Here is a 26638-nt window from a genome sequence, read left to right on the forward strand (position 1 = left end):
AAATCTAATGTGAAGTTCATACTACAATGTCAAATGCATGCAATTCAGTTATCGTAAAAACTGTTCACTTATTATTATTCGTGTCATCATTCAAAGACGAAGGAATACCATGATTATCAACTTGACAAGCGATTAAGTTATTATAAATAGTAATCGTTAGTTGCTATCTAATTCACCAATACCCGCCAGCCGCTCTGCGTTCTAACTCCATAGCAACCGGTCCTTCAATATCGTCACTCCAACAGACTTTGTCAACTGCTTACCTCCGTACCACAGGTATTTGATATGAGATGGAATGGAATTTCTGATACTGCTTCCAGAAATAATACAAAATGTTATTGTTGCATTATAAATCTAAATATTTATTCCATCAGTAACTCTAAAACTATTACTAGTTCCACTGAACTCAGATAAGTTGCCGAGTAAGCTGCGTGCGACGCCGTAGTAAACGATGCGGTACTGCGTTATAATGGCGTCGCTGGGAACTGTCCATTCGATGATAACGTTACTCGTGGCCAGTAAAAGAGATTGGCGCTGCCAGATGAACCTGAAAGAAAATAATAAATCGCATATAACAAAGCCAAAGGTATAGTTTAAGGTGTATGGTTTAAACTACAGTAACGTCTTTGTTTCTCCGGACGTAAACTTTAGAATACTCAACAGAATAATAGTTTTAGCTGTGTGAATGATAATTAAATTTTTATTGAATTGATATTCAATTATTTTTTTGTGAAATTACTTATCTAGTTTGTTATAATTATTAATACAAAGATCGAACACTCAGAAAAAATTCCTTCGATCCGGTCGGATTCAAACCGACGTCTTCTTGCATACCGTGGCAGACGCTATACCAACTAAGCCACGGAACGAACCAACGGACCTCACGAATTCTTCTATGTGCTTGCGTCGTGTCTTTGCATTGGTCTTTCAACGACTTTTTAGTCGTAGCGCCATCTATGAGAAATCTATTACAGATTTATCACCAATTAGTACCTTTACAGCTACCAGTCCTGTGTGAATGTTCTCAATTGTGATGTCGTTGCATCGGATGAATAAATGGAGTCTACGATAGATACAACAACTGCTACAATGTAAATGCTTTTGAATTGGTGTAGGTAAGTGCGTAAACAGTATTGTTCATGCACAACAATCATACTGATTCTTATCGACATGTTTTTAACAACGTAACTATTATACTATTCCAGAAATCAATACGTGAGTTTTTCAATTCAAAAGTAAATTGAAGAATTTTTTTTAGAAAACTAAAACCATATTGGAAATGAAACTATCTTTCCGGATTTAAATCGCGTATATTTGTTTGTATTTTGCCCTTTACAGGTCCCATGGTCACGGTTGACAGTCAACCGTGACCATGGGACCTGTAAAGGGCCCGAAACGTCGGTTTGTTTGAAAAAACAAATATACGCGATTTAAATCCGGAAAAATAGTTTCATTTCCTATGTGTAACAATCGCGAAAACCTAAGAACTCGATAAAACCATATTCTTACAAAAACTTTCGAATCTATTACGCTTTGCCGTTAGAGAATATTATGCTGTAGATTCGAAGTATAATATTGAACTTACAAGTTAAACTTTAAATTGAAGAAACCCCTAATACAAAACAGTGTACTCCAAATATTCAACTGTACGCCAACTACTAAGCAACTCTTCTGCTTGCGTTGGGGGTAATAAAAACATTCAAATCTACCAATCACAGAATGCCCAATACCATTGTGGCTGATAAAAAAATACTCCTAATACTGCCCATACGTATTTCTATCAAAATACCATTGACTTTATGATCTAAAGGCCATCAAAACTAATTCACATTCGCTCATACTTTGTTATAAATTATATTTGTGAGGCACGGTCCCCATACTATACAAGGCGTGGTTTCGTTATCTATTATGAAGAGAAATAATAGTTTCAGATGACAGAATAACAATATTGATAAAATCGATCGAAGTGTATATTAAACATAAATTTATTATAAAACGATTCACCGTGTTACTGAAGTAACAAAATTTTGAGGACTTGCTGTTTACGTTGGACCTTTAAAATTGGTCATTATGGGTTTCGAAGCAGTGTATTTTTAACTATATCATTTAACGGGAAACTGACAAATTACGACCACCAACATTAGTTTTTATATATTTAAACATTTATTTCAGACCACATGACCCATATAATATATACCTTAAGGACTAACACACATACAATATAATATGACAATAAAATAAACTAAACTAATCTACACGTGTTGCACTTGTCGGCGACGTGTGGCGCGATCTGGTTTATATTGTTTGTATGAATTTTTATTATATAATTACGCTATGTACATTTTTAAAAATATGGCTTGCTTCAGCGGTAAGCAAACATCGCTGTAAAACCAGCCCGCTTAAGAAGATTTATGAAACTTTGCATTTTGTCATCGTTGTGGCATAAACCATCTCCTTAGATGAAACCTGTGCTCAGTAGTAGGACAATGAGATTCATGACGAAAAATCTACTGTTCATAAACAATAAATTAACGATACAAAAACTGCCTCTGTGGGAGAAAAAATTGTATGGCCGGCATTTATTTCTCTCGTGAGTTTGGGTGCAATTTGTTGTTGTCGAAGGGTGTCTCCATGGCATCCGCGATACAGGGTTTCTTTAGTGTGAGGCTATAAGTAGAATGTGTGCATTAATTAGTTAATTTTAAAGACTGCACTTACTTCGTTTCCCAATCCGCGTCAGTCGCTATAACTTCCCAGTTTCCAAGCTCAAACCTTTCAATCGCCGCGTGTGTTGACTCCTGTTTCAAATCGTTACGGGGGTTCGCCGCCACCTGAGAATGTTAAACTTGAAACATCTGAATATGTACAGTAGATGAAGATACACTTGCAAATATGTAATCGAAATCAAAAGACGATTGAAGTCATTCTTTTTTCAAATAAAACGGTGACGGGACGAACAAGTCATGTGACTGGTGGTAAGCGACACGCCTGTCCATAACAGTTGCACTGCCACCACCACCAGAGATTTAAATAACAAAGATCTGAGGAGTACTGCCACTGCGCCAGACACCTTTGGACATAAGTTGACAAGTCCAATATGCCTGTAATTTCACCTTTGCCCTTCGAAACCAGAACGCTGTAATGTTTATGCTTGGCGGCAGAAATAGATAATATAACGTGCTGGTATATGTGGCCAGTCCCGTATCTCATATCTACGTTTTGATCATAGTGTCCCTCCCTATCAACCTCTTGGTTATACGGGAAGGGCCTAATCTGTGCAAGCAAGCCTGCATAGGGACCAGGAAAGTATATCAGATCAGGATTGTGGACAGAGTTGGCACAGACCGTTGTCACGAACTTCATCTGGTACTCACAAGGCTAGTTAGTGTCGGATGCTCGTATAACACGCTCCCTATTTTTCAAATAGGTACCGAATTTGTTGACACGCTCACATCCCGTTGTGAATTGCACAACTAGTTGCCACAGCTAAGCTGCTGCATCTGTAGCCCAGTCTTGCCGAAATTAAAAAGCTTGTATTGGTATATATATATATCCAATGCTTTTTAAGCAGTTAAAATACGTGAGATTTACATGATTGAAGATTGAGGCTTACGATGCGCATGTCCTATCTCTTCGAGAATTTTGATGGGAGTGACGACGGAACGAACTAAAATAAGAATATCGAAGGAAAGGAATTAGAGAACGATTCAAAATTTCTAAAGTTGGTGGCCAGGAACCAGAAAGAGAGTAAGAAAAAGATGGGCTGACGATGAAGGAGATCGCATCGTCGCAAATCTAAATTCAACTACCAATTTTCCTCTTTGGTGGCGGCGCTGTGGTATATGTGGGCAGTAGTGCATATGAACTATCACAATTCAACCTTTTCTTGGCGTTCTTCAAAATACGTCAATGAGTGTAGATACTACTTACAAAAGTCGCTCTAACTGTATCTCCCCTGCGTACAACTTCAGCCGGCTGAGACAGCACATCCCCGAAGCTACGGCCTAACGGAGAGGAGTCCACTATCACTGGCAAGACTACGGAGATGGCTCGACCGCGATTGTCTTCTGGCTCCGGACCCGCAGGCACGTCTCCGCCCTTCAAAATTAATCATTAATTCCACAAGACTATCCAACTTAAGCAAGTTGGGAAGTCATTATGGTTACGTTTCTTTGAAAAATTGTTCTTACAAGTTGCAGTCAACTTGTAACGAACAAATTTACGTCTTTTTAAGAACAATTTTACAATTTATTTTATTGAATACCGTGACTTTTTTTGTTATAATACTCCACTAGTTTGTAATTATTATTTACACAAATATGGAACAACGCAAAGAGTAATTTCGTCGATCTGTGGCCACACGGGGCCACCGCTCTTTTGTTTATTTTTATATGATTTATTAAAGAAAATCAACAGCTATTAGAAATAAAATATACAGACTATAAGTCTATACCATTGACCAATCGCGGTACAGGACTGCGTGGTAACTATTTAGTACCAATTGGTGCACCAGATGTCGCGACGAGTACCAAATAGCAATTTTGTTTTACATTGACATGCTGCAATTTACCAAAGCTACTCCAACTTCTAGTGATTACAAACAAATCAACTAGATGGCGCTTATAGGCGCAGATTTTTTTTGGCCTCACTTTGGCGACGTGTGCATGGGTACCCCAACAGTATGCTAAAAGTGGTGGCGGATATCATAGTTTTTTTATTTTATTTTATTTTAATTTAGTCTCATTTTATTTTAATTTTAACATTTGAATAGCATCATACTAACCTTATTCCTAAGTTCTTTACTAACAAACTGTGGCTAATTGTTTTTGGTCCGAATCAAAGTAGTATTATTATTATTAGCGTCATTTACCCATATTAGGAAGAGTTGATTTACAAATTTATTGTAACACGCAATGCCATCTATTGACACGTGTGTTTGTCAAAATTCTGAAAATAATTTTAGTACATGATCAATGTTTTATTAATATTACAAGGAAAACTATAATAGACTCAACGGAACTGACTCGATCTATAGCTCTGTTGGTAAGAGCGGTGACCCCCGTTTAATATCATAACTATACCCTAATTTCAATTCATTGTCATACCTCGATTGCAACTTGGGTAAATTCGTTGAATTTATTCAAAAATATGTCCAACGTGTACGGACCATAGATTGTAGACGCGGCTTCATAACGTTGTATCTGTAAAAAAAATGTGATCAGCCTTCTTTACACATTACGCGCGGAAAAGCCTGCACGAATAATCGTGCGTGTGCTATTTCCTGTTATATATGTATATATTACCTTCCAACATTGCTGTATCACGCGCTATATGATGTTATTTGACCTCTTAATTGGCGTTATTCGATTTAGTCATTTTGGCATAATCAATAATGCATGGATGAAGGAAAGCTGGCAGCAGATGAAAGCAACAGGCCGAGGACGAGGCGAAATGGCGCGCATTGGGAGAGGCCTATGTTCATCAGTGGTTTGCGATAGGCTGATGATAATGATGAAGTAGTATTGCAAAATATTGGTGTCATATACAAAGCTTTAAGCATTGAACTTACCTGATATTCCTCAAAGGTAGCAACATAGTGAATGTATTCATTGGTCAAACCAGATATAGCAACCCTGGGCTCAAAGCCGTTTCTTTCCATGACCGAGCCAATGACGTCCTTCATACGTCTTCCGGCCATTGTAGTCGGTTCCCCAGGTACACCAGCGATGACAAAATCCCCCAGCCAAATCAGGGAAACTGATACGATCCTAGGATGCCAGGGAATCGGGAAGTTTCCCTGAAAACAAAATGGTTTGAGGTTGCAAATTAGAGTCTTAGGTATGCTGAAACCCAGTACATCAACATATTTAATCGTCTGAAGCATGGACCAATAAATTCAAGAGGATTTCGAATCGCTCTACAAGACAGCGTAGTCGGGTATTTAGTCCTTATAGGTACACCAGTACCTTTGCAAATAATTGACGAACTACAATTTATCAAAACTACTCTAATTTCTAGTTTTCAAACAAATCAATTAGATGGCGTTTGTTGCACAGATTTACACGGACACTGTCGGCTATTATACTAAATCCAAACTCATGGTACCACGATTTCGTTTAACTAAGGTAAACGATTATTTTATGGGAAAATATATTCGTTTTACAATAAGATTCTGGAGCATATATTAAAATTACCATTTCCTAAGTTTAAAACCTACATTAAAAGTATTCTAATTGAAAAGTCATATTACAAAATTGTAGATTACGTGTATGTATAAAGATGTATGGAAAGGCAACGTGAGTCTAGATTCCACACAAATATGATTCAAAATGTATTCTATAGGATTTAAGTTTACTTGAAAAGAGCAATCCCAAGACTTTCTTCCTCGTTCTTCTCAGGGAGGTCAGCGTAGTGAACGAGCAGTAGCTTACCAAAAAACGTTTAGAAGTTAAAAAAATTTGCCTATGGAATAAATTATTAGTTGGCTTCAACTTATTCTTTTCATAGTTTATATTATTGTATTTATGTATTGATTAATTTTTTTTCTAAGAATTACTTTGGAAGTGTCTTTGGTGTTGTCTAGTATTATATATTAATTTATTTGGGTTTCTTATGTCCACTTGCACTAAACCTAGGTACGTCTTAAACCAATAATTGCAATGCAAAAGACACTCTTAATACATTGTGTTAAGAGTGTCTTATCAATTTAAGCATTGGTTTAAGACATACTTAAGCTTAGTGCAAGGGGACAATAGGCTTCTAGCAGTTACGTTAGTTTGCAACTATACATTTTGATTGGATTAATTTTACGAATATACCAACCTCGAGAATATACGTGCAGATACCTTATGTAAATAAGAATTAGTATTTATTTAAATGTATATGTTAGTATTTTATATTCTCACTTTATTTTCTTCTGTTAAATTTGCCGCTGTGCGTACTATCCACCTCCCTCGTAACTGAAATTCTGATCGATGTGGTTAAATACTTACTCGTCCAGTAGCTAATAAAATTGGCTTCGGGGCGTGACACTCCCTGTCCTCCTCTGTAGCATTCATAGCTATAGCGGTAATATAATCCAAAAGGTCGTTACCAGTCACGGTACCCTGAAATTTTACAATAATTTTTTTTTTATTACTCGTACAATCACCCTCAGATCATAGTTGACAATTTCATTTTACTACTATAAAAATGTTAAATTATTTACAAGATCGTGAAAATTACATATACTCCGACTACGTAATTTCCGTGGCAATTTTTTTTATTTAATTATTAGATTTTTTATCGTGCAATATTATTTAATAATTACACGATAATATACTTGAATATTTAAATAACAAAAATGGCCACGGCATTACGTAGTGAACACTAGACCGAGAATAACCGATGAAATGGAATGATGTATCGTTATGTCTCAGGGTGACGGACGCAGTGGCAGTGCCCCTAAGATCATTACTATTTAAAGCTCTGAGTGGCACCGCATCTGTTATGGATAGGCGTGTCGCTTACCACCAGGCGCACGAGTTGTTTGTCGGTATTATAAAAAAAGGACTGACGGTCGCTTTTAGTATCACACCCTTGCCCTTCCAAGCCGGAACGCAGTAATGCTAACAAAAATGGCGACAAAAATGGGTAAGGCAGTACTTCTCGAACGACGAACCCTTTCACGAGGAGCTGTACTGCTACTACACAGCACCTGATATAGGTGGCAAGTCACTAACCACTAGGCTCAGGATTTGTTCGCCACGTTACTTGTTGTAACAAGTCCGGCCGTGTATGGAGTACTGCTGCCACTTATAGGATGGCTCTGCTAAATACCAACTGGCCATTTAATTGACATGGCCTTGGATTTAATTGACAAGCGTGGCAAGAGGCTTATAGGTGACTCAGAATTAGTGGAGGCGAAGCTGCAGAGCCTTGAACACCGCCGTAAAGTCGCTGCTGCTCGGTATTCTACAGGATATATCACGGAGAGTGTGCGATGGAATTTTACAATTTGATTCCTTCTTCCCCTTTCCATCATCGGGAGACTAGACGTGGGCTGAGATTACGCCCCTATGTTGTGGATATTCTCAGTAGAGATTGATGTATTTGTCAAATAGACAAACATGGCAAATACCTTGTCACACATGCTATCTACACAAGTTGATTATTTGCCAAACATATTTTAAATACGCAAAGACAAATGGCCATGTCAAGCGCCACCTTAATGCTTACTGAAATAAAGAAAGAAAGAAAGAAACATTTATTCGGCTATTATAAATAATAATAATAATATTCGCCTAAATTTAAATTAAAAAATTAAAAAATAACCAAAAAATATATATATTACTAAGTACATAATTAATAGCCGAAAAGGCTAGCCAGCTCAGCTTAATGCTGGGCAGAGCACAGCGCTGATTTTCAGCTGGAGCCTGAGAAGAGGTAGATAGCTATGCCTATTTAACAACGAACAAGAACAACAAGGATTTGATCCGTAACCTAAACATTGAAAATAACAATACCCAATTTATAATATAATTATTACAATATGCAGCGTGCTCTTAGACAGTATAAAATAACAAAATTAATAATAATAATAAGAATAATGTCCGAGTCATAACTATACTAAAATAAATTAACAACTAGCTTTAGTGATTGATGCCGTTCATTTGCCCTATTGGCGTAAACTCTTTAATTCTTTTGCGAAAGCCAGATAAAGAAGCTGAGACGATAAAGCTTTAATTATTTACCCACCTGAGTGATATTCAACGTGTTTGCGCCGTCAATAGTTCCAGATGCGAAACTGTACCCCATCGCAGCAACACAACCATTTACTGGATCACTCTAAAAAATAATGCAAGAAAATCATATAATAAAAATAATAAATATTAGACAACATCACACACGTTTCTACACTGACCCGGCTGGGAAGCCGGGACCTCAGAGATGGCGACACTATGAAAACGGTGTGACCTCGGAGGCGGTCATATAATCACTGCTAAATCAACTCTGTAAAGATACTTATTCTGCTTTGACATTCTGCCTTCTTGGTAAATTATACCTACAGGGTTTGTTATAATTTATTAATACAATGATATGACTACGAAAAAATTCTTTCGATCCTGCTGGATTTGAACCAACGTCAATTAACAAAGCCATGGAGCGAACTAGAGGAGATACAGGTGTCTCAGGAGAAAATCCACAGATTCGCAAAGGGATTGTGACCTGAAAGTCATTTGGGTCCGCGTGCCCATTTAGATCACGTCGTACTATTTGAAGTGAATTACAATTTTTTTGTACTTTTTTTTGTAGAGTTTCGTACACAGGAATATTTTAACCATTCCGCTTTTGACGTTCTTCAAAAGCGTACTGCTCTTACGGATTACACTAGAGAACATTTAAATACTCGACTGCCTTACATTCTCAGGTTATTTCCTAAATTCTTTTCTCGCATGATGTAAATAGGAATTTCTCCACAAATAGGTTTTTCTCAGTCGCTAGTGGCGAAACCGTTTAATAAAAGTCTTGCAATACAAACCGTGTTAAACGTCTTGGTGATAGTATCGTATTTCGCGACAGTTTCTTCGGAGAATTCAACGAATTGATGAACAACTGCCAACTCGCCCGTTAGTTCTTGTCCAGGACTGCTCAATACTTCCTGAAATTAAACTAATGTTTTTTTATTTCCTTATAAAAATGTAGTTTCTAAAGTGTCGGTTCTAGTCAAATGTGTGATGCGTTCGATTACTTGTAACATCTCGGTGTTTTTGGTTTTATATACAGGAAGATTTTTTTATCACTATCCAAATTTTATTTGGGCATTAGGTATCTGTGCCACGATTCTCGCTGCCAATCAAAGGTTGTTAGATCATGGCCAGTTCACTTCTCCTTCACATGCACAAAGGCGTGGAAGGCAAAGACTGCCAGTAGAGATCGAGGAAGAAATCTTCGATTTTTTCGAATGAAACCCTCGTGCAAGTACTCGAGATGCAGCGAGACGCTTCGAGGTCAGCCAGTACGCCGTCTGGAAGCTGCTCAACACCGCAGGGTTGCACCCTTACCACTTCCAAAGGTGCAAGCATTAAGTGATGCAGATGCTGCGCCCCACCGAGCCTTCTGCGAGTGGCTAATTGCGCACCCGACGGCCGTTATAAACAAAAATAAATAAAATAAAAATAAAAAAATAAAATATTGTTTATTTCAGACTTCGTCCATAGTATTGTTAGTTAGTTAGTAACAATTTGACTTAAAATTAGGTTAGTACATAAGTAATTAATCTATAAATTTATAATAAAATGCTACAAGAAGGAAGGGCACATATACAACTCCTACACATCTAATTTCGGATATGGACATATACCCCCCTCTGTAGTTCCATCCAATATTTGAGGATGGGGCCCTCACACCTATCAGCTATCATCTTCAGGACTCCGTTGGTGCTGCAACGCAATCTGCATCTCAGGGAGTTCGCCTTTTTACGCATGATCGCATAGAAATCGTCAATACGGGCTTCGGCAAACATCCCCGACGCACTGCAGAAGCGCGGCCTCCCCAACAAAGCCCTGAAGATGTTATTAAACTGAACGCGCAGAGCACTGTAAGCACATTTGCTATATGAGATCCACAGACTGCTCGTGTAAAACGACTGGCAATATGTCTTAAAAAGTAAAATCTTTATTTCTTTAGTACTGCGAGCAAATCTGCGGATCAGCATATTTCCCCTTACCACCAGCGCTCTACGCTCTCTTTCAATGTCACTGTCGTCTTTAAGGCGTTCATTCACAATGTGTCCCAAATATTTAAACTCAGTGACTCTTTTGAGGTCTACTCCATTAAGCCGTATTGGAGGTACATAATTTGAGGTTTTAAAACCCGCTTTGAAAACCATAAATTCACTCTTTTTTACGTTATAACATAGTCCATGCGAGACCGCATACTCTTCACATAACTTTAAAAGTTTTCTCAACGCACTGACAGACGGGGCGAGCAGCACCATATCGTCGGCGTAGCTTATGTTGTTCACGCTGACGGAATCGATATGGCATCCTACTCGGGCACTGCTCAATCGGCAAATCAAATCATTAACATACAGGTTGAAGAGCGTCGGCGATGTCAAACCACCTTGCCTCACCCCGCACTCCAACCTGTACGCCACAGAAAAAGTACCGTCCCACTTTACAACGTTACTTTGATTACCATACCAATACTCAAAAACAGAAACTAATTCAGGTGGCATACCAGTATTTCGTAATTTAGACTACAACAGATCATATGATACCATATCAAAGGCTCTAGATATGTCCAGGAAACAGGCGTACACATTTGTACGTCTGTCCGTGTAGTAACGCACAGTGTGCTTGAGAGCTAGAATCGCGGACTCAGTGGACAGGCCGGCCTGGAAACCAAATTGGGAATCATGTATGATGACATGTTTTCTAAGGTGCTTCTCAAGCACACTGTCCAATACTTTAGCTGTGATAGTCGCCAATGATATGGGTCTGTAGTTCTTTAAGTCTGAAATATCACCGGTTCTATTTTTGAGTATGGGCACAACAACAGTTTTCATTAGTTCATGTGGCAAATAACAATGACTTATACACAATGAATAGAACATACCAAGCACTCTAAACAAATGCACCCCAGCGTGTTGCAAATGCTCTATGCTCAGACTATCATGTCCCGGTGATTTGCCCCGGGTTATATCCCTAATAGCTTTTTCAACATCCTTGGCTGAAATTCTAATAATAATGTCCTTTGGATTAGACTTAATACAGCAGTTACTTTCCGACGATTCATTAGCACTCAATGGTGATAAAACTTTAAAATGATTTTTAAAAAGATTAGCAATGTCAGCCTTTTCAGTGACACCGTTAATGCTCACAGGTCTTCCAGGTTTTCCATTAAAATTACTAGTTAATTGCCAGAATTTTTTGAAATTTTTCTCGGAATAGGTTTTTGCCAACATATCCATTTTTAATTGTTCTTCGTGATTTTGACACCACTTCAATTTTGACTTAAATAATTTCCGACTTTCATACATTTCATTATAAATAAAACCACTCCTTGGTCTGCCATATAATACCCACAAATTAAATTTCGACCTAGCTTCCCTGTGCGCATCACGAACATATTTATTCCAACCAATCACAACCTTGTGTTTTTTTTAATTATTACCCCTGTACGTAAATTTAGCGGCATCACGTAAAGTACCAATAATTACAGAATATAATTCGTCTATAAGGGCCTTATGGTCACCATTAGAGCATAATATATGATTGCTACAACTATTAAATTGCTCGGGATAGTGCATTTCTCTAAAATGCGAGTTACAATATTCATGATACATTTCTATTTGATCATGTTGTCTTGTACCCCAGGTAACCTTATTAACATCATATTTCTGTGTAGCATGTTTAGGTCTTAAAATTGCCAAATTACACACCACTTTTAGTGGAAAATGGTCTGACCAAAACGTATTATAGTCAATTTTAATATCACTTATAATTCTAAATACAGACTCTGTTACCAAGCAATGGTCAAGCCATCTCGCACTCCCGTGGACTTCACTTACAAATGTATAATTGTCAGAGTACATACCAAGTTTTTCAAAATCTGCACAACACCATTTTTGATCCGCACTGAAGTTTAGTAGCTCATTTCCAAAAAGTTCCATCGGATGAGCATTAAAATCGCCTAATATTAACACTGATTCAACATATTCACTTTCAATAATCGCACTAATTTTACCTAATAATTCCGTAAACTCAGGCAAATTTTCTGACCTATCAACCGGCATGTAAACACTGAATACTAGCACATCTTGATTATTCACTGTTACTTTTATTGCCGATAGTCTAACGCTGTCGCATCTCACGACCGCCACTGAAGAGAAAGCACTCTTACGCCACAACAAAGCAGTACCACCATGAGGTCTGCCATGCAGTACACCCGCTGACATGTCCACTGCTGAAGTCCCCGCGCTAGCAAAGTCCTCATCAATGGTACTCAAAAAAGAAAGCTCTGGCTCCAGCAGCCAAGTTTCTTGAAGTGCAACTATGTCCGATGTTTTACATAATGTCTTCACGCATTCCGCTGAACGCTTAACATTCTTACAGTTGAAGGTAATTAATGTACACGGCGAACTTTCCATCTATTGTTTGTGGTTATGTTTCTCGTATTTGTGGTGACTTTCGCATATAATTAAACCTCCGAAACGAGATTCCGTCAGGCCACAACTTGTCATTCAAGAAAAATTCCAGCTTTTGTTGGGATACATATAATTTATAACTATTATACCCTTTATTATTTTTCATGATGATTTTTTCAAGAGACACTTTCTTTGGTCTTGCTCTCAATGTAACTTTTTATATCATTTTCCTGGGTATCCAGATGAACATTAGATATATATATTGGTATTTTTAGGTCAGCGGCCTTAAATTTTTCCTCAGGCTGGGTACTCGCACATCCTCTTTGTCCAATAAACTTATTTTTAAACCTTTTCCTCTGAACAGTTTTCCATTCCTCAGTCGGAAGACGTTCTTTCCATTTGCCTTCTTTACGCAGCACCTCGGCCATTGTCGATTTACTTGAACAATTATTTATTATTTCATCATACTCGTAAATGCTTGGCGCTACTACAGTTGTTTTCGTTTGCGAGGAACTCGTAGCAAACTCGCCAGTAACGCTCGGTGACTCGACGGCCGCTCGCTCTGTACGCGGTGTCAACGACACGGGTGACTCGCGACCGGTTTGGTGAGATCCGGTAGTACAGGGCAGCGTCGGCGGTGGGGCGCACGGAGTGTGCGGCAGCGCAAACGGCCCACTATCTAATATACATATACCCTCCACGACAATTATTAACATTCCGGTCACAACTACTTGATTTATCAATTAATTTAATTTCTTGCGCTAAATAATCAGCTGTAACATAGTTTTCTCTAATATTCTTGATTTCCGACTTTAATATAAGGATATCTTTTAATAAGCTAGTCACGTCTACATGGTCGAAACTTATAGGGGGTAGCTTATTTAGATCGCGAGCCACAAAGATCGGTATTTTCTCTGGATCGGTCTCCTTAAGAAAAGCAACAATATCTTCAATATGTCTGTTACTTTTGCCACTTCCCTTTCTGTTAATACGGCGCTTGTTAGACGACGGCACAGATGAAAATAACAGTAATTTTGCCGCTTCCAGTTCTTCAGCCGAAAATCCAGATGCACATATACGCACTAAACTCTCATCGTCCATAACTTCTATTTTATTCTGTATGAATGCTAATACTTCGCATATAACAATATTACACTTATTACATTTTAACGTATCCACTTCCGCATTTAAAACCATTTTGACACACAACCGATCGCGCACGCGCGAACGCCGGAACTTATAATGAGGACCGATGAGGCTTTGTTTACGCGTGTCGGATTATACAATCAGCACAACTAACACTGGTGGTCATTCCGAAACCCACACATGATAAGGGAAACCTATCATCAAGTGCGTTTTAGTGCCAACGTGTGGGCCGGTATCGTAGGCAATAAAGTACTTGGGCCGTATTTTATCGAGGGACGCTTGACCGGTGGCACGTATCTGGATATGTTGCGTACGGTGATCACGGACTTTGTGGACGAGGTGCCCCTCGTGCACCTGCGCGACTTTTATTTCCAACAAGACGGTGCCCCGCCTCACTACGCCGCCGCGGTGCGCGAATACCTCGGCGCTGAGCACGGCGACCGCTGGATCGGCCGCGGAGGCCCCGTCCCGTGGCCAGCGCGCTCACCGGACCTGACTCCATGTGACTTTTTTTTGTGGGGTGAAATTAAAAGACGTGTGTATGTGGAAGAGGCCCAAAGCCTAGACGCATTAAAACTGCAAATCATACGCGCGTTTGATGAAGTGAAAAGAGACACTGTAGTGCTTAATAAATTGAAAGACAATGTGCAGAAACGTGCTAGACTCTGTTTAGAGAGAAATGGTTTGCATTTTGAACAATTGCTAAAATACACTTAGTTATTAGGATTTTAATCTTTTTTTTTTTTGTTTTATTGTAGGCAAGTTGAATTTTATTGATTTTAATTATTGTACATTCTAAGTTGATTCAAATTTTTTAAATACGCCTTATTGCAAAAGGTGCTGGCTACCTACCTACTTTGTAAAATTGCCTTCTGAGTAATTTAAACCTACCTACTACCTAGCTAATTTAAACGTTAACGAGTAACCTAAACTACCTTATCACTATGAAATTTAGGTAGGTACAATAATGCCTTTTGCGATCTGACGGTCCTAAGCCCGTTAAAGTATGAAGGAAAAATTTGCAACTTATGGATGTTATTATTTGTTATCAATCAAATGGCGGGGCGGGTGGCGGAAGCGCAATGCGCGGTGACCATTTACGTCAGGATTTTTTTGAATAATTTTGTAATGCCTTATCTCAATATTTTAGTACTGAATGATACTAAAAGAAAAAATACGTATATAATTATTTTCATTGCAGATCATAATATGAAATTTTGGATAGTGTTTAAAAAATCTTCCTGTATAACGAGCATGTCCCTAAATTTATATTTTATATTAAGCCTTTTATTTACCAAGCTAAAGTGGTCCTTCGAGGCGGATCATCCATAAGTCGCTGGTTCACAAGGTTCGAAGGACCACTTTGTCTTTTTAGAAATTTTAAACTATATTTTTTTTTTAGTGACATGCTCTTTACAGTTATGAACAATGTTGAAAGACAGGGAAAATGATCAACGGTAATGTCAACGATTAAAACTGTTGGTGTTGCTATATTAATACGTAAAGTATTGTACTATTTATTTTACTTCTTGAGATTTTATGTTCTGTATTGAACATTAACGATTGTACCCCAGTCTCCACAGGAGCATACCAAACCACGACGTTCAACCATATTCCTAACACATTATTATTATTATTTCAGTATTCGATTTTTTATCGTGCAATATTATTTAATAATTACACGATAGCGTACTTGAATATGACACTAATAACTAACTAATAACACGGAAATTAGGTAACGAACACCATTCCGAGAATGACCGTATTTCTTACCAAGGCTCCCTCGTAAACAGCAGTGCCAATAATCCTAGTACTTTCAAACATGTCGTCTCCGGGCCCCAAAGCAAAGCACCGCTCGAAAGCATCACAGATCTTAAACTGGTTGTCACATTCATCTCCACTAAACTCGCAACGAGCGCCGCGGATATTTGGAGACACGTCACCGAGATTCGCTGAGAAGAATCCTGCTACTATTTCTGGCTGAAAAAATTATTACGCTCGATAATTAATTAGATAATGGGTGACAGATTTGGTGAAAAAAGGCGTGTGTTTATATTTTCTGGTGAATTCACAGCACTGTTATTCGTCTTCTGCGACATGCAAAACGGAGAATAGATCTCTATTTGCGACCAGAGATGGATAGTGGGCTAAAACCCAATCACACGACCAGGGTTTGAAACGGGTTTTTACCCAAAGCGTTTTAATGCATTTCTGCCCAAAATCGTGGGCGGAAACGGCGGATAATACGGAATTTGGTGTATTATATACTTATTACAAATTACAAATTAATACTTATTACAAATTTCGATGTAAAAAATCCTTTTTAGACGAAAAAGAAGCAAATCCACACCAATACCTTGCAATCCTATGAATTCTCTCTATTAAGGATGCACCTTACGATTCAATTTTTACGAAAATCTTGGAGTTTGTGAAATTATTTGACTTTGTACGTTTGAAACCTATATATGTTTTTCTAACTTTAAATGTCATGTCATAAAAACCTTTTAAAATCTTGAAACTTACGTGCCCAGTAGGTCTGTTTGGGTTTAAAGTCTTCTCCAGCCTTATAGAGGCGTATCCTAAATTGTCAGAGGAAATGAGATGATTGGTCATGTTCATGCTGGTAGTGTGGACCGCGAACCAGTTGAGAACGCCATGTAGACTACCATCAGATTTCACTATACTAACTTGTTGAAGAGTGTCATCTGTGTTACCGAGATATCTGGAAGTAGAACATACCACAATAAATAAACTAATTGTACATGAATTTTGTGGCTTAAAATAAATAGCAGTAACAGGTTTATGGAAAAAAGGCGAAGAAACGACAAAAGTGGCATCGACATTTAGAGCAGCCAAGACACTAAACGATTATCACTAATATCAGGTTTCTTACCACGGTATGACTTCTTTTTATTTTCCGGATATTTCGGAACGGTTGCACGCTCCATGGTCACGGGTTGACTGGACGGCGACAGATGACAGCTTTAAGAGCAGACATATCTGTCTACCCTCTTGCGCTGTCGACGACTACCTTCATCGCGATTTGTTGTGGCGTTACCATTGTCACTCACTTTTTTCACACAAACCACACTCACTGTATCCGCACGCGAAACTGAACTCGAGGTGTTTTTGTTTTTAGTACTGCACGCACTAAGGACCGGATTCCATGCACTGGACAGTTTAAAACCATCATCACGGTTAAATGTTTTGTACTAATCAAGATCACGAAGTACAAAACATTTAACCGTAACCGGGAAAATAAAAAGAAGTCGTACCGTGGTAAGAAACCTGATATTAGTGATAATCATTCATTTGAAAAATGTATATCGTGTACATACGTATTTTATTTAGTTCTGTTGATATAAAAAAATCGTTGGTATGTATAAAGTATTAATAATAAATCGGTTCTCTTGAAAAGTTTCGAGGAAAGTTTGTGGTTTTGTTTATAATTCTTAGGAATCGTGTTTTAACACCGTATACTAATCAGTGTATATCATCAATTTGACTATATAAGTATTAATTAAATTTTTATTGAATTGATATTCAATTATTTTTTGTGCAATTACTCCACTATAGTCCATTTGTTTAGGTACTTAACTACGTGTAAACAATCTTGATACATCTTTTTATTGAAACCATTGACTTACAAATAAATGGACGACGGGTCTAATACAAAAACCACGAAAAAAATGTCCCAAGTCAACCTATTCGAAATTTAAATTGTAATGTCATCGCAGTATCGCGCTGTCAGTCGAACAAATGAAGACTAAAGCGGAGTGTCGCGCTCTGTATACGATTTTAGCGCCTTACAAGTGCGGACACTTTTTAGCGCGGACCCGACGTCCATATAATTGTAAGTCAATGATTGAAACACATGCTTTACAAATCAATAGGTATAAAAATAGGCATGCAATTTCATATGAAGCTAAGTACTTGTATTTTGTATTTGAAGGTAAGGGAAAATCATTTTATAAATGTATATTTCATTAAATAGATATCTCGAGATTGTTTACATTTATTTAAGTACCTAAACAGATGGCCTATAGTTTGTTATAATTATTAATACAAAGATCCATATTATTCAAAGGATTTTTTTCTGAGTGTGCGATCTTTGTATTAATAATTATATAAGTACTTTTTCCAAAGTTCTTGATTCCACACTCTCATTGTTATGCGGAACCAACCAAAGCCATTTGAGGTTGTATAGACTCTTAATTGTTATAAAATGATCTTCAAACAAAACTTGTGTGACAGACTGCTAGACACATGTCTCTCCGAAGTGTAAAGAAGACAATGGAATCACATGTACCAAGAAGTAAAACGTGCTCATATTTTCATTGAATAAATGATTTATTCAATTAAGAAATCTCCAATCTGCATATTTGGGGATTGCAAAATATGCTATACGTACTTTAGACACAGTAGATAAGGAACTTACCTAAGTCTCTCAGTTTCGGGATTGTTGTCATAAGAAAACGGTGATCGATTCATATGCGCATTCTTAACTTGCGTTTCTCCGTAGAAAAGTCGAGCTGGCACTATATTTTCGTGAGCGTTGATTATACTCTGTAATAATTAATAAAGTTTATTCGGAAAGTTCATTTTCATGAACTAAGTGTCCCCGAAAATTGAAAATAAAACTATTTTCAAATGGTGACCACGGCATCTGCAAAGAACCCTAAACAGTTTTTTTTAAACAACAACGTACTCGTGATTTGAATTTGGAAAAAATAATAATACCAGTTCCTTGTGAAAGAGTTCGTCCAGGGAAATACTGCTACCTTATCTATTTCTGCCGCCAAGCAGTAATAAATACATAAAAATAAAAAATTAAAATTGTTTATTTCAGACAACTAAAAGTCCATACAAATTACTATGTTAGTAACATGACATACCTTATAACTATATTAGTATTGCGTTAGTAGATAAACAATTATTAAATTTCTTATTATACCTATTACTTAATTACATATTACCACGTACAACGTGTAACTCGGTGAACTTTCGCAAAACCGCTGCTCTCGCACTACTGATGTGGACATTTTGCGCATAATGTCATAAAAATCGTCCACAGCAGCACCAGCAAACATGCCAGATGCACTGCAGAAGCCGGGAAGCCTCAACAAGGCCCTAAAGGTGTTATTGTATTGGACTCTCGAGTCACTATATTATGATATCAGCGTAAAGTTATGCGTAGCGTATCGTAAGGGTGCTGGTGAAATTACAGGCACATGGGACTTGTCAGCTTGTCTCAGGGTGATGGGCGCAGTGGAGGTGCCCAGATCTTTGCGATTTAAAGCTCTGAGTGGCACTGCAACTGTTATGGACAGGCGAGTAGCTTACCATCCGGCGCACGATCTTGTTCGCCCCGTCAGTTGATATTATAATAATCTCAGTACAGAGTACTAAAAAAACCGACCTCAAAAGTACGTGGAATTACATTTATAATTACGAAGTTTTATTGAAATTGGTTACCGGAAAGTGCGCAAACCCCGATTCATCCCCTAGTTCGCCACTATACGGGACTTGACACAGGAGATAATAAAAATCGGTTCTCACTACCCAAAGTATATTGAGAGAAAAACGCCTTGAATTAAAGAATAGCAAAATCAACCATTAAAATAATTGCTCATCGTACTAAAATTTAGGCGTTATTTATAAAAATGAATCTTCATGCGTGAACAGTCACCCTTAGAGGTGGATGATTTTCTTCAAAATTAAATGGGACCACTATGGCGGTACCCTCTTTCCAACAAAAAAAGAATCGTGAAAATTGGTTCACAAATACCGGAGTTATCGCGTAACATACATACAAAAAACAACAAAAAAACATACAGTCGAATTGAGAACCTCCTCCTTTTTTCTTGAAGTCGGTTAAAAAAACTAAGTTCTTCGAAAATGTAAACATACAAATTTCGTCTCTACAGTTATCTTTCGATTGGCAGAACAAGCTCATTACTATTTTCATCTAATTTAAGTATAAAGTTCTTACCCTAGTGATGCCTTCCACATAAGCATTGTAAGTCTCCCTGGAAAAGCCTAAAATGCTGATGTCAAGTAGGAAATCAACGAGATGTCCCCCTGGTGCACTGTGAGTGTGAGTACCGGTCAGAATCACGTTACGAATTGTGTAAATATTCCCGTACCTCGCTTGCAGATTTTGTACCACCTAAAATATAACAACATTTATAATTAAAATCGTAATAGAATACTCGATGACCAAAATGCCTGGTGTTCACATTTGAATCAGAGAAATAATCTGTTGTCCATTATTCTTAAATATAACTAATGGTGAAATTACAGACACATGGGGCTTGTCGACTTATGACTCAGGGTGTCGGGCGCAGTGCCCCTTGATCTTTGTGATTTAAAAGCTCTGAGTGGCGTTATAATTGTTAGGGCAGCCGTGTCGCTTACCATTTTTTAAAAAGTTACCAGTTAAACCAGTTAAACCAGTTTTAAAAAAAAAAGTTATATTTCTGGGTTATTGTTATAACTTTACACAGGTTGGTTTTTGTACATTTTATACAGTTGCCGTGAAACTTTTGTACACGTCTGGTTAGGTAATGTTTTGTTTACCTGTTTGAATTCTATTAAGTTTTTTCATGTATTGTTTTTCTGAAGATGTCAATGGTAAAAAATGTAGAGAAGTGACTCCTTTTTCGCCATTTGCTATTTCAGATAAGGGATATAGGGTCGTATTCCAGAACTCTACTCAATGCTCAAGTCAGGACTTGAATATTGCAGTGAGCATTGAAAATCATACTCAGGTCTTTGCCATTAGGGTCGTATTTCCAGTGCTTGAAATCATACTCAAGTCTGCTCAAATCCTGACTTGAGCATTGAGTGGAGTTCTGGAATACGACTCTCAGTACCAATCTCTGGATAAAGTCAATATGAAGTGAATGCTTCTGCACCCTCTTGACACCAACCTCCCTTTCTGCTTCTTTTTTTCATAGACCCGCACTAGGGAAACCCTGTATCGTGGGTGCCATAGACACGCACATAGACAACCACAAATTACACCCAAACTCACGAGAGAAATAAATGTAGGCATATTAATATTTCTCCCGGCCTGGGAATCGAACCCGGGACCTCGGCGGCGTAGCAGTCCAGCATGACAACCGTTCGGCCACGGAGGCAGTTATTATATATATTAAATGACATTAAATTGACAACGATAACTAATTTTGTTTATTAAAACTGATTTAATATAGTTCAACTGTTTTTCTTTCATCTATAATAACGCACACACTCAACACCATTTTCCTCACTGTACTGAGGTGAAAAGTTGTGGGTTTCGCTCGGTAACAAAATTTTTTTGCGTATCGTACCTTGAAACCCTCGCTATGCTCAATATTCTATTTCTGAACTACCAGCGAAGCTCTCAATCTTGGGGTCCTTCTCTTGCTCAAGTGCTTGTAAGCGCTCGCATCAAACAAGCCTTGCATAACGAATAACAATTCTCTCCAATCTTAAGCATTTACAATCAATAAAAGGTATACTCCTATGTCTGCCTACACACAGTAAGGATCAATGCACCTACCTGTCGTCTGACTGAAAAACCAACTGCTTGGACATCAGCTGTGACCAACACGATCCTGGTATCTCCTTTTTTAAAAATAAATGCACGTGAGTGTTGTCTTAAATGAATACCTGCACCACTTTGACCGAAATCTGCATAACCCATCTGTGGAAAAAAACACAATTTCAAAGTCAAAGAATCATCTATGCCATAGGTGAAATAAATTTACACTGGAAAATGTCACTTTTAGGCTCGTTCACTATGGTGACTTTCCTGAGAAGAGCGAGCAAGAAACTCTAGGCAATGCTCTTTTCAAATAAACGTAAATGTCATGGAATACACTTTGAATCAAATTTGCGTGGAATCTAGAGCCGTATCGTCTGCCCGTGCATCAATCTAACACGTAGTTTTCAATTTTGTAAAATTACTTTTCAACTAAAATATTTTTAATGTAGTTTTTAAACTTAAGAAATGATAATCTAATATATACTCCGGAATCTTATTGTAAAAACGTATACAGTTCCCCATAAAAGAGTCATTGACCTTGCTTAAACGAAATCGTGGTACCATGAGTTTGGACTGAGCTCTAAGGTCAATGTTATGAATATCTTGTTTCTTAATGAAACTATGTATGAAGAATCGCTCGTTTTTGCAATACAAATATCGTTTGTATGTATGCCGCTTTACCCCACATGAGAATCCCATACGACATTATACTTTTGAAGTAACTAAAGTAGATAATCTATTCTGCCGTCCTTTGCTAAAAGGACGCAGGTGACATTTTTTACTAAAAATGAGTTACGTATACTGCCGTGTTCAGGAAAAAAAGGGGCATCTGCCCCTATTTTTATTTTTTTCCTATGTGAATTAGGTAAGGAGTTACCGTAAGAGAAAGGGGCGTAAGTACCGACACTTTTATGGTCGAATTAAGATAAATGGACGCATTTACAAAACAACTTTGTTAAAATTAATTGAAAAGGCGTAATTGCGTATATACGGCACTTCGTTTTAACACATTTCAATCGGTTAAGTAACACGCTTGATATTACTTTGGTGACTTGGACGCATCTGCCATTATGACTAAACAGAAAGAGCGCTAGTGACCACATGCGCCTTTTCAATCAAGTATTTCTGCTAATTTCTAAGTCGCATATGGTATTAGCGTTTATTTTTGCATTAGGTTAGATAATTTTCATGGTAATACTACGTTGCAAGGACGCAAGTACACACAAGTGCCCTTCCTTCTTAGCACTTTAGAAAAAAGGGTGTGGGAGGGAGGGACGCATTGATATTCGGTCAGTTGCGCCCTGAGCGCAAGTAACTTATGCGCAAGTTACGTAAAGTAAGAGTTTTGTGTTTTATACAATTTATGTATTTACATTCTTGAAATGTCTGTTTCTAAACAGTGTTTAATTCATGTCATAAAATAAACAACACAACAATTTGAAATCACATTTCATACCATAAGCATTTTGTTCTAGTTTTTGAAATATTTTCAATGGTTGTAGGTATACTCGTATTACTATAGTAGAAAATATTGAATTATGAAAGTAAATATTTAATATATACAGCACTATTACTAAATGTATCGATGTGATTATATAAAGTAGTAAATAAGGTCCTTATTACCTAAAGGTATTTATATATATTATATAATATTGTTGCAGTCAAGAGACATGAAACGTTTTCGTGGTTTTATATTACTTTCTAAGGCATTAAACAATCAAGACAATACTCGAGAAAGCTTGATAAATTCAGAGAAGGAAGTAGTTGGAAACTGCTTTGATATGGATGTAGACTAAAGCTTTTTGAACGACAATACGGAGATGTTCGAAAAATCGCCCATGCCTGACCATTGACTTACAAATAAATGGACGACGGGTCTAATACAAAAACCACAAAAAAAATGTCTCAAGTCAACCTATTTAAACGTAGTGACATGTAAAGGAATATGAAAAAGCTAAAACGTTGAATTTAAATTGTAATGCCACCGCAGTACTGTCTAATTTTGCTTGCTTCGCTGTCAGTCGAACAAACGAAGACTAAAGCGTGAATGACGCTCTGTATACGATTTTAACGCCCTATAAGTTCGGACACTTTTTAGCGCGGACCCGACGTCCGTATAATTGTAAGTCAATGTGCCTGACATACATTTTAACAATAATAGGTCAATTCACGATCCCTTAAGAATCGAAATCCACCCTGAATTTTGCACTGCGTCAGATGCCAATGAAAGCATATCAGGAGCAGAGAATTTCGTTAACATTCAGTGTAATAATGTACATAGCAGAAAAAAACAACATGATCCTAGGCAACGTGCTATAAAAAGAACGAGCGGTAGGATCTCTACATAGCTACTTCAGCAGCAGGACCACGTCTGACGACGTTTTCAACTCAGACTATTCAATTATTTTGTTCAGTTGTTATCAATTATTTAAATACGTACATTTTTTTATAAAAACTAATAATTTTTCTCATGTTTAGTTAGAGTTTTACGTAAACGTATCGTGCTACGAATCGTGCTATGTGCCCTTTCGTCTTATTATTGCACTAACGATATAGTTATCGTATCGAAAAGGTATAAGTGGTTCCTTGCGCCCATGTTACCTAGTATTGAGTATTTTACGAACATTTTCTTACTAAGATGAAAAGAAAAAAGGTTAATAATTAAAAATTGAGCATAAATAATTAAATATTTTATTTTTACAATAACGTAAACATTACATTTTACATTATATGCTTATGCATATAATGTAATTACATTGCATTTGCAGCAACTATCTTGTCTGTTCGTTTGGCGACAGCAGACATTTTTCATTGTTTTTTCTTTGAACATTATTTTCTCGGATTTGACTTTCTGTCACAAGCGCCCTTTTACTTAACGGCGGCAGTATTCTAGTAGTAAGTATATTATTATTCTGGGTTTCTATTATTGTATTACAAGCCCAAACTTTTAAATTATCTTATTGCAATTCAAAGTTATCATTTCTCATTTGTACTACTAATGTAGAAGGAAGATGTTATGTTACAACAACGGTATTTAAAATGCAAAAACTTACAAAAATACTTACAAATAGGAAATGAAACTATTTTTCCGGATTTAAATCGCGTATATTTGTTTTTTGAAACAAACCGAGTCAACCGTGACCATGGGACCTGTAAAGGGCCCGAAACGTCGGTTTGTTTGAAAAAACAAATATACGCGATTTAAATCCGGAAAAATAGTTTCATTTCCTATGTGTAACAATCGCGAAAACCTAAGAACTCGATAAATACTTACAAAATTAATCTCAACACAAGGCCCAGTCATATCAGCTATACCAACTCCAACTTCATACAACATGTCCTCTGGCAAATCGGTAACAGGATCTGAGGTGGTGGTGGATTCCGTAGTTGGACCTTCCGTGGTCGTATCATCATCGTCACTATCATTTACTAATAGGATAATAGTAGCTGTTAACCCACCAATGACAGCCAGGACTGTTATTGTTATCACAATTTTCCCTGTCAAAGATATCGCCATTTCTGGAACTGATAATAACAAAATTTGTTTCCATATCCTCTGTTTAAATAAACACACATAATATTCATTGATTTTGAATCTGTTTTTGTATATATTTTGCTAGGTCAATGTTACACTTCATAATATATATTTTATTTAATAATTTGCACCACAACACTCACAGCGTCTTTACAAAATAAAGTAATAGAAAAATTACTATTTTTTTTTCCAACTTGCGTCGACAAGCGACCCTAAAGGAATAATGAGGATTATTGTATATATTATAATTCAATAATCAATCAATTGTAGATAAAAAATATTAATCCTGCCTTTATCGTAAAATTAAAGTGTTTTTATTTAATACACCGATATAAATGTGACAGTCGCTTAAAACAAAAATTACCGCGCTTAACGAGTACTTCTGCATCCGTTCCTGAACACGATCCGCAAGTCTGGTGATTTCAAAAACCGTTGAAGCTGGTGGTACACCGCGCAGCTTTACTCTTTTGTTAGAAGAAATATATACTTTGTTTAGTAGATACTTATGTTCTATTCTATATTAACTATATAACTGTCTCCGTTGCCGAATGGTTGAACTGCCGCACAAGGGTCCGATTCCCGGGCCGAGAGAAATATTTGTATGGCCTACATTCATTTCTTTCGTGAGTTTGGGTGTAATTTGTCAAACTCGAGGCCAAACTAAGGAAACTTAACTTATCGTAGAAGATAAAATTTATGTCGCAATGCTCGTTTTAATGCGTCGCAGCATCGCGCCGGCTAGCTGCGGCAATCTGAGACTACCCTAAGGCGGGCGTAAATTGAGTTTCAATGCTAATTATTCACAACATTTCTATAAAATATTTACGTACAATTAAAATAATTATAGATTAGAATACAATAGAATAATTCATTGCAGACCAAGTTCCATAGTAATGTGTATAATAATACAGTAAATTTTTCTTATGTGCACTGTAGTGCATCCGGCGGCAAGTTCCAGAAGGCGCACACTGCTTTCAAGCCATTACTCGCAATAGGGCTGCCACACTCATGATGCGTGTGCGCTGCAGAGCTAATAGCATCCTAGCCATTGTTGCCAACAGGCGGTACTGCTCCTATCAACAACGTTAGGTGCCACTACATGAGCGTAGGGTACTTTAGTAATTTTGTCTTGTACTAACCATAGCACGTAAGAAAAATTTACTATATTACTAACATTACTATGGATCATGGTCTGAAATAAATAATTCTATTCTATTCCATTCTATAATTATTAATAGAAAGATCATGCTAAGAAAAATTCCTTTGTTAAACCGTTTTCAATTTCAGCATACCGTGC

General features: G+C 37.3%; 1 protein-coding gene across 1 annotated transcript; it reads right to left on the reverse strand.

The window, feature by feature from the left end:
- Positions 1-343: 343 nt before the first annotated feature.
- LOC113226383 (neutral ceramidase-like) lies at positions 344-25323 on the reverse strand. The gene is made up of 14 exons (XM_026458993.1): positions 25081-25323; positions 21822-21965; positions 20268-20444; positions 18714-18841; positions 16799-16997; positions 16049-16255; positions 9521-9640; positions 8737-8826; positions 6993-7106; positions 5570-5797; positions 5106-5201; positions 3931-4098; positions 2719-2831; positions 344-547 (listed from the first exon to the last, which is right to left on the reverse strand). Exons 1-14 carry the CDS (start codon positions 25321-25323, stop codon positions 355-357), a joined length of 2220 nt encoding a protein of 739 aa, XP_026314778.1. The 3' UTR covers positions 344-354.
- Between the last annotated feature and the right edge of the window lie 1315 nt (positions 25324-26638).

The sequence above is a fragment of the Hyposmocoma kahamanoa genome, unplaced genomic scaffold, assembly GCF_003589595.1.
Source record: "Hyposmocoma kahamanoa isolate Upper Pololo Valley unplaced genomic scaffold, ASM358959v1 190, whole genome shotgun sequence".
NCBI lineage: Eukaryota > Metazoa > Arthropoda > Insecta > Lepidoptera > Cosmopterigidae > Hyposmocoma > Hyposmocoma kahamanoa.